This window comes from Dipodomys spectabilis, unplaced genomic scaffold, assembly GCF_019054845.1.
Source record: "Dipodomys spectabilis isolate Male_0828 unplaced genomic scaffold, ASM1905484v1 ptg000043l, whole genome shotgun sequence".
NCBI classification, from domain to species: Eukaryota; Metazoa; Chordata; class Mammalia; order Rodentia; family Heteromyidae; genus Dipodomys; species Dipodomys spectabilis.
The window spans coordinates 30,757,729-30,770,420 of NW_024870720.1; the positions used below are offsets into that span (position 1 = coordinate 30,757,729).

Below are 12,692 nucleotides of genomic sequence, written 5' to 3' on the forward strand. Positions count from 1 at the left end.
AGAAAAGAGATACAAGTTTTGGAAGCTAAAAAGTCTAATACTGAACAATCCCACTAGTTTGTCTTTGGTGAAGACCTAACAGTGGATGGTATCACAACACGGGGAAGGCATGAGGGAGATGGAGGTCACATATCTTGAAAACAGGAAGCCAGAGATTAGGGATTAGGGAATCAGGGATTAGGCTTACTCTTAGAACAACTCTCTGGAGAGCTTCCCACAGAGATAGCTTACTCTCTTCCATAGGTAACATTCAGTGACTTTCCCCTAGGCCCCACATAGAGATCAGACTTTGAACACATGAACCTGTAGACAACAAACCACAGCCCAAAAACCATGGCAGAAGGTGATTGTTGGATGCATTCAGAAATCTAGAGTAACTGTAGTTGTGTGAAGAACTGCCAGACTGTCTTCCAAAATGGCAGCCCATCTTCTGTACCCAACTCCTGTTGGTCTACATCCTGATCAGAATTTGATGTGATATTGTAGTCCCTGATTTTAGTTGTTCTAGTTACTAAATAATGGTATCTTATTGGCAATTTCCTAATGACAAATGGTATACAGCATCTTTTCGTAATGTTTATTTACCAATTGTGTCTCCTTCAGTGGAGAATTTGCTGGTTTTTTTTTTAAATCAGGTGCATGTTTACCTGTTGAGTTTTGAGAGTCCCCTATTGAAGTATATTTTGAGTTTATAATTAAAGCTCTTTATAAGCGATTTTGTTTTGAGGGAATTTTCTGGGGTATATAATACCTAGATGAAGATTCCTTTCCTCATTCCCCAGCCAGGCTCAGAAAACCCACCTGGACAAACTTGTTAATGCAAATCTGATCCTCTTTAATGGACATAGAGGCTTGGGAAGTTACTCAGAAGTGATAAAGACTTCTTTTAAAGCCTTCCTCTCCTTCCCTCTCTCATCATTTTCTAACTCTCATCTCTGTATTTCTCTCATTCAGCTTTGTGTTTAGCTTTCTCATTGCAAACCAATTGTCTCTTGTACAGTTTTGATTCCAGGAATATTGCCAGGATGTAGCTTTCAGTTCCTTAAAAAGGAAAGATATTAACTAAAATCATACACATGTGCTCATAAGTCTCCCTCAGCCCTCACGTGCCTGATCTCTTACTCAGCTTGCCTCTTTTTTTTTTTCCCTCCCATCTCCAATAGACACAAAATTTCAGCCTCTGTCACTTTCCCTTCCTCCTTTCTTTCCTCTCCCATCTCCCGGCACGTGGAGAATGTTGATTCCAGCACAACAGAGCTCATCAAAGTGCTGCCTGTGTCCAAGGCCACATTACTTTCTCTGTGCATCCCTTCTCCTAGCTTGTCTGGATGATTCATTAGCGGCACATAGGCTACAGCATTGGGCAGTTAATCCTAGTGATGACACAGTGAAGCTGAACAAGGCCCAAATATGGCCCTTTTTACTGACCCTTTCAAAATCCAAACATTACATAACAGTACATTTATAAGCTGGGTCCTGTGCCTGGAGACCTACTAAATAGCTCCTCAGTGGTACTGACTGCTTTTCCTTTCTTCCAGCTCATCTACAAGTGACCTCTCCAGCTTCGACCATGCTTATCTGAGGCGGAGCCCTGACCAGTGCAGCTCCCAGGGGAGCCTGGAAAGTCTGGAGCCCATTGGGGGAATCTCAGCCTGCCATCTTCTTTCCCCTGCCAAGTCTACGAGCAGCATTGACCAGCTCAGCCACCTCCATAACAAGAGAGACTCGGCATACAGCTCTTTCTCCACCAGTTCTAGCATCCTAGAGTACCCACCCCCTGGTGTCACTAGCCGAGAGCGGTCAGGCTCTATGGACACTACTTCTGCCCGCGGGGGCCTCCTAGAAGGGATGAGACAGGCAGATATCCGCTATGTCAAGACAGTCTATGATACCCGGAGGGGAATCTCAGAAGAGTATGAGGTGAACTCTTCAGACCTGCTGCTTCAAGGTCGGGAGGCCCACCCATCAGCAGATGATCAGGGCTATGATAAATGGCATAGCATTTCTCGGAGCAAGGGAGCACTATCCTCATCTTGGAGCCAGCCGTGCTCCAGTTCCTTAGAGACTGGCCCTGACAACCTGCCTCATAAAGTGGGTGCACCACAGCCCCCAACTCGGAGTGACAGTTATGCAGCCTTTCGGCACCGAGAACGACCTAGCTCTTGGTCTAGCCTTGATCAGAAGCGCTTCTGCCGGTCTCAGGCAAATTCTTCGGGCTCCTTGAAATCTCCATTCATAGATGATCAGCTGCATCCTGTCCCAGAGAAGAGTCCAGAAAACAGCCCCCCAGTGAAGCCCAAGCATAATTATATTCAGAAGGCCCAGCCTGGCCAACCACTGCTGCCAACTGGCATCTACCCTGTACCATCCCCGGAGCCACACTTTGCCCAGGTGCCCCAGCCTTCTGTGAGTAGCAATGGTACACTCTACCCTGCACTGGCCAAGGAGAGTGGATATCCAGCCACCCCTCAGGGAGCTTGCAACAAGATAGCTGCCTTTGATGAGAATGGAAACCAAAATGGAGCTAGCAGACCTGGATTTGCCTTCTTCCAGCCTTCAGAACATGACTCACTGGAGAGGAAACCAGAAACCACGGTCAAATACGTCCCCTACAAAGTCCATTTTCCTTCAGTGCCTGAAAATGAGGAGGATTCCTCCCTAAAGAGACATCCCACAGCTCCAGAAGGCAACAGTGTTCATTACAATGAGAGAAAGAACACTCATGGCAACAAAGCGTGTTCTAATCACCACAGCCTCAAATCTCCTCAGGCCCAGGCCTGGCAAGTGGGTGGAGACAAGAGGTCTTCTAGGCTCCTGGAACCCTGGGAGAGTGATTTCCAGGAAGACCATAATGCCAACCTTAGGCAGAAGCTGGACAGAGAAGGCCTAAGCCACAGCCAGTCAGGCAACTTTGGCAGGACCAAGTCGACCTTCTCATCGCTCCAGAACATTCCAGAGAGTCTGAGAAAGCAAAGCAGCCTGGAGCTGGCTGAGGGAGTGCAGGAGAGTTACCCTGTTGGCAGGTCTACCTGTGCGGTCAACACCAAGCTGGAGGACTCTGCAAGGAAAGTGCTCCCTGACCACAGAGGCCACCTGGACAGGCCCGTTTCCTATGCGAGGCCTGAAGGGAGATCCAGTACTTCACCCTCTATCCACCGTGCCGATCCAAGCTATGAAGAGCCCCCCACCCCTCCATACCAGCAGACATCCAGCCTGGGCAGGAGGAGACTCAGCTCCGGCAGCACCTCGGCCCTGCAGGGTTTCCAGTACAGGAAGCCCCACTGCTCTGTGCTGGAGAAGGTGTCCAAGTTCGAGCAGCGAGAACATGGGAGCCCCCGGCCCCCCAGTGCAGGCCACACCTACAGGAGGGCCCCGACGTCCAGCACTTCCGGGAGTGACCTTGAAGAGACAAAAGCCAGCCTCCGGAGCCCTGAGAACACGGAGCCCTTGGGCAATGAGGGGCAGCACTTCAGAAGCGGGGAGCCCAAGCTGGAAGAGGCCTCTTGGCAGCCTTGCGGTCAGCAGCTGAGGAGGACTGAAGAGGGGGGCCGTGGCCCCCCAGTCCGAGTCAGCGAGCCCCCAAGGCCCGACGCCCGCTTGCTCCGCAGCCAGAGCACCTTCCAGCTCTTCAGCAAGGCGGACGGAGACGCCCCGGGGCCGGAAGACAGGCCCGGCGGCGCCCCCGCGTCGCCCCTGCTCGACGCGCCCTTCAGCCGCACCTACAGGAACAGCATCAAGGACGCGCAGTCCCGGGTCCTGGGGGCCACCTCCTTCCGGCGCCGGGACCTGGAGCTGGGGGCCCCCGGCGCCTCCAGGCCCTGGCGGCCACGGCCAGCCTCGGCCCACGTCGGCCTGCGATGCCCAGAGGCCCTGATGCCAGCCTCGGCCTCCCCGCACACCCCGCGGGAGCGGCACAGCGTGACCCCGGCCGAGGGCAGCGCGGCCCAGCCCCTGCCCACCCCGGCCCCCGCCGCCGCCGCCCTCCGCAAAGGCCCGCGCCGCCGCCTGACCATGGAGCAGAAGAAGCGCTCCTACTCGGAGCCGGAGAAGATGAACGAGGTGGGGGTGTCGGAGGAGGCCGAGCCTGTGCTCTCGGGTCTGCACCGGCCCGGGGTACTGCGGTACCCCGAGAGCAGCGTGGCCGACCGGCGCCGCCTCTTCGAGCGCGACGGCAAGGCCTGCTCCACGCTCAGCCTGTCGGGGCCCGAGCTGAAGCAGTTCCAGCAGAGCGCGCTGGCCGACTACATCGAGCGCAAGACCGGCAAGCGCCCCGCCACCGCCGCCGGCTGCGGGCCCCAGGAGCCGGGGCTGCCCGAGCGCGCCCAGAGCGCCTACCTCCAGGCCCCCGACGGCCCTGGCCTGGCCTCGGCCTGCAGCCTGAGCTCGCTGCGGGAGCCCAGCTGGCAGCCCCGCAAGGAAGCCGCCCTCTCCCCGCCACTGCCAGCTGCAGCCACGGAGACCCCCAGGGCCCCTCGAGATCGCAGCAGCTCCTTTGCCTTCGCGGGTGCACGCTTCCCTGGAGAACGGCGACGCTGGGATCCCCAGACCCCGAGGGAAATGCTCAATGGTGCTAGCTGCGGACCAAGGGGCACCCAGAAGCTGGACAGAAACCCTGGAGGGTCTTCATCCTGGGGGAACGTGGCCAGGAGAACCGGGAAGTCCATGTCAGCCGAGGACCTGCTGGAGCACTCCGATGTGCAGGCTGTCCCTGTCCACGTGCGGTCCAGGTCGTCTCCCACTGCAGACAAGAAGTGCCAGGTGAGTGGAGGCAGTAGGGTTTGGTCCTGGAAGATCTGGAGTGCGGGGGATCCTCTAACCCCTTCCTTTTCTTTTTGGATCAGTTTTCCTTTTAAATAGAGAAACGTAGCATTTGTTTTCCAGTAAATTTTTTTTCCCTCAGCACCCCAACCTGGTTTACCTTCAGAAATATAATGTCTGTATAGTTATATAGATATCTTACATAGCAGTGTATTATATGGTATGGGAAAGTTAAGGATTATCTCTCCCCCCCTCCCCCCCTTGGAGACCATGTATGAATAGGGCATCTACAAATTAGCAATAGAATTACTGACAATGATACTCATTGGTGGTTGATTTCTTCCTGGCCATCAATTAATGACGCTTTACACTTACTCATCTTTCTGTGATTTTCATCTGAGCTCTGAAAGAAGGAAAAATTAGACTTTGAAGATTTCACATCAAAGCATTTTCCGATGAAGGCTCTAAACTGTGCAAAGATTTTAATATGGGGCTGGGAAGGTGGCTCAGTGGTAGAGCTCTTACCTTGCATGCATGAGACCCGGGGTTTGATTCTTCAGCACCACATAAGCAGAAAAAAAAAAGCCGGGAAGTGGCGCTGTGGCTCAAGTGATAGAGTTCTAGCCTTGAGCTGAAGAGTTGAGGGACAGCACCCAAGCCCAGAGTTCCCCACAACCGGACCCAAAAAATAAAAAAAACTTTAAAAATTAAAATAAAAAAAAACGATTTTAATATGATTTTTACCCTCCTCAGGAAATTTCAAGCAGCTAGACCCAGAACCTGAGCATTTGGGTGTAGAAGTTGGTTAATTTTCCTAATCCTTATGCCTTTTCTGGCTCTCCTTTAGACATCAGAGGCCAGCCCCTCAGTTCCCTTCCCAGTGAAGATGTAGGAATTCACCTGTGGGTTGGCCAGGGAGATAGAATACCCCTCCATTACTCCTTGTTAGACTTACCTGTTTCCTCTGGAGAAAGTCAACCATCCCAACAAGGATTTGTGGAGCTTACATTGTCTGAAAAATGCCATGTTGGAGGATAGAAGGAAATAAAGAAAATAGGACTTATACTTTGCCAGGGCTGGTGCAATTAATATATTAGAAAATTCTGGAGGAGTGGAGATAAACCCGATGCTATAGAAGAAACTTCTGAAGGAGATAGGATTTGAACCTGATGCTAAAAGATGGGCAGGACTTCAATGGAGAATTTGGGTATACACTAACAGGAGAAAAGCACTTTTAGACAATGGTTTAATAGTTAGGCAACTCGGAAGTCTGCATTGTTTTTGAAACACATAAAGTTACACACAGCCCTCTGAAAGAAAATTCTGTAATTTCCCAGATATTTTCTGCTCAGAATTATCCAGTGATAGATCTCCCAGTATAAATTCCCATTTTACCCATACGTACACTTTCTATAAGCCTTCCGTGGCAAATTTCTTCCCTTCCAAGTGAAAAGCAGTGCTAATTTCTGCTCCTTACCCTACCATTAAAACTCATGTAAAATTTGGGCTGGGAATGTGGCTTAGTGGTAGAGTGCTTACCTAGCATTCATGAAGCCCTGAGTTTGATTCCTCTGGACCACATACACAGAGAAAGTGAGAAGTGGCACTGTGGCTCAAGGGGTAGAGTGCCAGCCTTGAACAAAAGAAGCTCAAGGACAATGCCTAGGCCCTGAATTCAAGCCCCAGGACTGGCAAAAACAAAAAACAAACAAAAAAAAACCCTCATGTCAAGTTCATATGTGTACTGTGATATTTTAGCTAGCTTTGTAGACACCAGTATTTGACTGATGGCAGTTGAAACATTTTCTCTCTTTCTCTCTCTCTCACCCAGTGTTGTAAAGAAGATAGAAATTCTTAGGTGAAAGCCCCATCAGCTTTCCATTTTTCTGACTCAGGGAATTTCCTGGATAACTATGAATATTATTTTTTGCCTTTTTCTCTAAATATTTCACAAGTCTGGCCTGTTGGGAAATAGAGTTAAGTAAAAACATAGTTGTGTTGTAGGGAAGTGAACAGACTCCCTCAAGTTCCCACTAAGTATATTATTTGAAAAACTTGAAGATAACTAAATACAGAATGTTCAGATGGCCCTTAAATAAAGAGCATACCACACATAGATATGTCATTTAGGAAATATGAAGCCATGGGGGAAAAGTTCTCAAAATGAAATATCATTTTTGTGCTGCTTCGTACCAACACATTCTTGAGTTTCCTTCTCTCATTTCCCCATCTAGCAGCCAGCACTTAGCCTAAGAGAAACAGCCTCCAGGGTCTGTTCTTTGCATGCTGTTCCTTAACTCTTATTTCCATTAACAAAACCCATCCAGCAACCAACACTAGCCTAAGAGAAATAGCATCCCTCCCTCATGGTTTGCTCTTTGCAAGGCTGCTCCCTAACTCCCTTATTTGCGGTTAAAACAAAATAATTAAAGTCCATCCGGACCAGCATTGGTCTAAGAGACAGACTCCCAGGGTCTGCTCTTTGCATACTGTTCCCTAACTCCCTTATTTGTGAGTGAAACAAAATAGTTAAAGGTAAAACGGGGGCTGAGGATGTAGACCAAAGATAGAACACTCAATTTTCATATACAAGGCCCTAGATTTTAATCCCAAGCATTAACAACAAAAACAAAATTAATCTTACCTTGTAACTAATTTAGTTACTTGTTCAAACTACATTCTGAGGGCTGGGAAGGTGGCTCAGTGGTAGAGTGCTTGCCTCACATGCATGAGGCCCTGGGTTCGATTCCTTAGCACCACATAAGCAGAAAAAGCCGGAAGTAGAGCTATGGCTCAAGTGGTAGAGCTCTAGCCTTGAGCTGAAGAGCTGAGGGACAGCGTCCAGTCCCAGAGTTCAGGCTCCAGGACTGACAAAACAAAAAATACAGTCTGACTTTTGAAATAAATTTTTTATAGATTCTAAGAACTTTACCATTATCATTAAACTTTTGTGAAGGTTTATTATTTTCCTTATCATAGAGAACTTGTACAAGTTGAGTGACCTTATAAAGAATGAGCTAAAATGAAAATGTGGACTCTTATTTGTGACCCTGGCTTATTTTAAGACATCTCCAACATCATCCTGTTCTTGCCAATCAGATGCTAACAGAGCAGGTTTTTGAGTTTGTTTTGGTGTTACTGGAGTTTGTAGTCTAGGCTTTGTCCTTGCTAGGCAGACACTACCACTTGAGCCACATCTTCAAGCCATCTATTTATTTATTTATTGGTATTAGGGTTAAACTCGCCATACATAAATTAAGCAGGCCCTCTACCATTATAAGCATTTAACAAGGGAATACTTCTCAAAATTCTGTTAGTGAGGACACTTTCTGTCTCCAAAAGCAAGTCATGATGGGAATCTATTCTCCATATGACAATTGTTCTCAGCCTGAAGTAATGACTGAATTGAAAATAGCCTGAGATCTGCTCAGATATTTGGCAAGATTGAGCCTCTTCTTAGCTAGCTTGGTGTCCTAACTAAAACATGTACCTCCCATTTTCTCGCTTTAATTTCCTCATCATTTGAACGGTGTAATTATAGAACGGATAAGATATCAGGGATGAAGCTTCAGAGCACATCTTAGTAACTTTGTGCAGACCTTGGAAAACAACTTGTAAAGTGGATAGATAAGCCCTGCAGAGCAGTAGAAAAATACTCAAATATTCTGCTTCAGTAACACATTTACCCCCTCTTTATTGCATAGACTAAAATATACTAGAGCCTATTAAAAAAAAAAAAAAACCTTGGGAGAAACAAGATTCCTGGTGGGGATTTGTTTCCAGATGCTGAGTGAGCAGCTTCTCTGGTTCCCAGATTCACCTTGTGATGGTGTGACAGACCTTGTTTATCTGCTAAGGAAGTTGTCCAATCAACAAATGGCATCATAGTGCTGGATTCTATGGCTTGATTTCATGGGGCACAGCTAGTAAGCCCTTTCTAGCATCTCTCAATAAGCAATCATTTAATTTTAGGCATAAAACAACCAACTCTCTACAAAATGTGAAGTTACAAGTAGATAACCATAATCAAAATTGGTGAGACCACCAGTCATTACACTAAGTGTAAAGTATAATATTTACAAATATAGTAGAGCTGTGGCTCAAGTGGTACAGTGCTAGCCTTGAGCAAAAAGCAAAGGAACAATGCCCAGGTGCTGAGTTCAAGCCCTAGTCATAGCTCTCTTGCTCTTTTGCTCTCTCTCTCTCTCTCCATAGATAGATATCTGTATATGTATATATATAATTAGTGCAATTATATCTATGCAATTATATCAATAGGCCCTAGTAATAACAATATATACATACACATATATCAGTGGAATTATTTACATATTATTACTTCTGTGTTAAAAAAGAGGAATGGACATCCAGGGAGGGTAAGAAATTGGCCCAAGGTGGTTGAGAATCATGATTTGACTCCATACTGTCTGACTTCAGAGTCCTTAAGTCACTATGCTATGCCGACTTGGGAATAGAGGCTAAGGTAGGAAATGGGAAGCAAGAGTCAAACAGCTTACCTCCTATCATCCAGAGAAATGAGTTCATGTTTATGTTTATCAATTACTATAACATTTAGGGGAGATTTTTCATATGGATCTTTAATTTTAATCAATTTCTATGCCACAGAGATATTTGAATGCCTTAACACAGGACCAAAAAATGAGGATTTGGATTCAAAACACTCAGAATCCTAAATTTGCCAGTATCTTTTTAAATCAGTTTTGAGATAATTAACAAAAAATAAATTCAGTTGGTATAATTCTATTTCTGATACTTCTCTCATAATGTATTTCTCCACTTTAATGCCTTCTTTATAGAAAATTTAAGAAAAATAAAAAAAATCAAGTCTTGACAATGAGCATATATTAAAATCGTAGTGAGAACATGCAACGAGCAGTCGGGTACCAGTGGTTCATGCCTGTATTCTAAGTACTCAGGAGGCTCAGATCTGAGGTTTGACATTCAAGGCCAGCTCAGGCAGGAAAGTCCATAAGACTCATCTCTAGATAAACACCAAAAAGCTGTAAATGAAGCTGTGGCTCAAGTGGTAGAGTACTAGCCTTGAGCAAAAGAGATCAGGACCCTGAGTTCAAGCCCCAGGACTAGTACCCAAATTTTTAAAAGGGGGAAAAAAAGAAAAATACAATGAGAATTTAGACTCCTTGGGCTTCTAGTTTGGGAAAGCATACTCTGTAGATCCAAATAGTATTTTGTTTGACCAGAAATTTAAAGAATTTTCTCACTAACCTATAAATAACCATATAAAAAACAATTTAAAGTTGAAACTCAAGGACCAGATCATTTGGATACAGAAGTTAGTTTCATTTCATACTGAAATGCAAAGAATATAAACATAAATAAACTGTACTGCTTTAGGAGTTCAAATGGGGCTGGGGATTATTCCAAATAATTACTGACAAAGTGGCATCTTCTTGTCAACAGGGGAAAGGGGTGGGAGACGATATAAAAGACCATAAGATTTTATGGGGCACAGGAATTTCTGTAGGCTGCTTTTCTTCTTTGAGCAATCTCTGGCTCTCTGTGTCTGTCTCTCATCCACACAAACATGCACATGTTATGAATGCTAATATTCCAGGCATATAATTTGTAGATTGCAAGGGGTACTTAGTGGTATCTGCCACACAGCAAATTCCCAATGAGGGAGAGCTCCAGTTATCCACACTCAAAATGTTTGTTTGTTCTTCCACCACCTTTGCATTTTCCTTGCTTATGAATGCCTCTACTTCGGACTGAGGCAGGGAAAGAGACAAGGGGATAAAAGGCCATTAACCCTTTGAACAGGCTAAATGGTGAGCTGAATCATTAAAAGTAAGTTTCAGATTGTCTGTGAATTTTAGTTAGGAGTTGAATGCATTATCTTTATCACGGACCAGACCACCTGGGATAGACTTTACATTATCATTTGATACTATTTACCCTTCAGGACTCCATAATATACCCTTATTTAAAAACTATCCCAAAGAAGTCCTCAGACTTCTTTGTATCAATTGTGGATGAGTTTTTTTTTTTTAACCAAGTGGGAATACAACTTGGGATTACAAATTCAGATCTCTTACTATACCTCAGAATACTTGAGCTTTTTCTCAAGATTCAGTAATCCTCCTTTTTCTGTCATTTCTCATGTTTCCTTCCAGTCATTGGAGTCACTGTTGTCAACATTGCATTTCAAGGGTTGCAGTCATTTTGAACTCTGGAGATAAGCAGACAGATTAAAGTTCAAATCCTGACTGCCACTTTTGGTCTTGAGCCTATGTCCAGGTTGATGCTGTTGAGACTAATACTACCTAGAACTTTGAGACCTAAATGTAAAGTATGCCATAGTGCCTAACAATACTAAGGAATAAATTAGGTTTCCTTCCTCCTCCCTGTACACTACTGGCCAATGTAAACACCTGTTTTACTGGTAATTATGCTGTGCCTTTCTTATGTTTCAAGGATGTGCTCTTGGGGGAAGACAGTGGCTTTGGTTTTGTGAAGAATCCATGTCATCTAACTGACTCTGGATCTACGTATGTATATATACTTTGATACCCTCTGCCTGTGCATGCTCTTGGGGTCAAGCTACTCCTGGTCCTTTATACAGGAGATGGAAGTGGGACATGATGTTGAATAACATCAAGGGCTGCCTTTTCAGTAGCCTGTGGGAAACATTTCATTTATAAGTTGAATTTTTCTAAGAATGACACTTGGTACAGAATGGGCTCTGAATGGCTGCTATTGAGGCAACATTTGATTCTATCGAGTTGGCTGTCAGGATAGTTCATGGCAATGCTTCTCTCAATATAACTGGTGACGTGCACACATGGGACCTAGCTTGTGTGGCTGATCTCTCCCAGGTATATGTGTGTACACACGTCAGATCTGACAACAAAAGAACCAGGGAAAGAGTAGGCATTCCTTGAACTGCGTCACTGAGTGAGACAAATGTACAGTAAGCCACCTCATCATCATGAGAGATAAAAGGCAGCATCAGTTTGCCTTCAAAATCATGTCTTCTAAGTGGAATGGTCTAATAGACTATTTTTTTTAACAATTTGAACAAGTACAGATGTCCCAAGAGGGTTTTCCTTGAACTACATCTATGAATAGTTTTTATGCTACAGCCTCATAGAGCTGTCTGCTACAATATTATTATTACTAATGATAATGTACTTAAATCTTCTCTGCCAATTTGCATGGTTTTTCAAGTCATTTTTTCCATTTTTCTCAATTCAACCATGCCATGGAAGTGAAGACCATGCCCAGAGGGTCTGCCTCTGGTTGTTTAGCTTCCTCCCAGGGGTGTCCTCCAAGGAGTGCAATACAGCCCTTCTTAGGTGTGGAGGGGCTGTGTTGGGAAGGGAGGACTGCATCTGGGAGAGAGATGGGCTATTGCTTAACCATCTGCATCTTTATCAAAGAACAATACATTCAGCCTGGAGAAGAGCCGATTCGGTTCTCTGCAGGCTATGTTATCCTGGCCTGGCACGTAGTGGGTTTAGTGGCTGACCCTGCGGTGTTGCTGTGATGTGGGAGTGAGGCCCAACCCCCTCCTAGGAAGCAGTGCCATCCGCTCTCTTGCTCTCTCGTCAGGGACTGCAGATGTGGCATTTACTGATGATTTGCTGTCTCCTAGCTTTTGCATTGCTCTCTGTCAGCGCTGCAATCTGTTTTCTTATTCTTTTATTTCCGTGTTTGAAAGGGGAAAAAAATATTGCTGTCTAGAGAACAGTTTAAATCACCATGCACCATTTTTGCTTCTTACTGCATTGTCTTTCCTCAGAGGTAATTGCTTATGATGAGCTCTCAGTTCCGATCCCCCCTTTCTGTTGTTCATCTTAGGAGATGAAAACACTGGGAGACTCGGAAACAGTTGTAAGTAAACCTTCCAAATTTGCCAGGCACTAGTGGCTCATGCCTGTAATCCTAGCTAC

General features: G+C 45.6%; 1 protein-coding gene across 2 annotated transcripts in view; it reads left to right on the plus strand.

Moving 5' to 3' along the window:
- Positions 1-12,692, plus strand: part of Shroom3 (shroom family member 3) — a 57,104-nt gene that overhangs the window by 24,482 nt on the left and 19,930 nt on the right. For both annotated transcript variants that reach the window (XM_042678256.1, XM_042678255.1), the window contains exons 3-4: positions 1,539-4,758; positions 11,215-11,288. In XM_042678256.1, the coding sequence (XP_042534190.1) occupies positions 1,539-4,758; positions 11,215-11,288 (3,294 nt within the window). The remainder of the gene's footprint in view (positions 1-1,538; positions 4,759-11,214; positions 11,289-12,692) is intronic.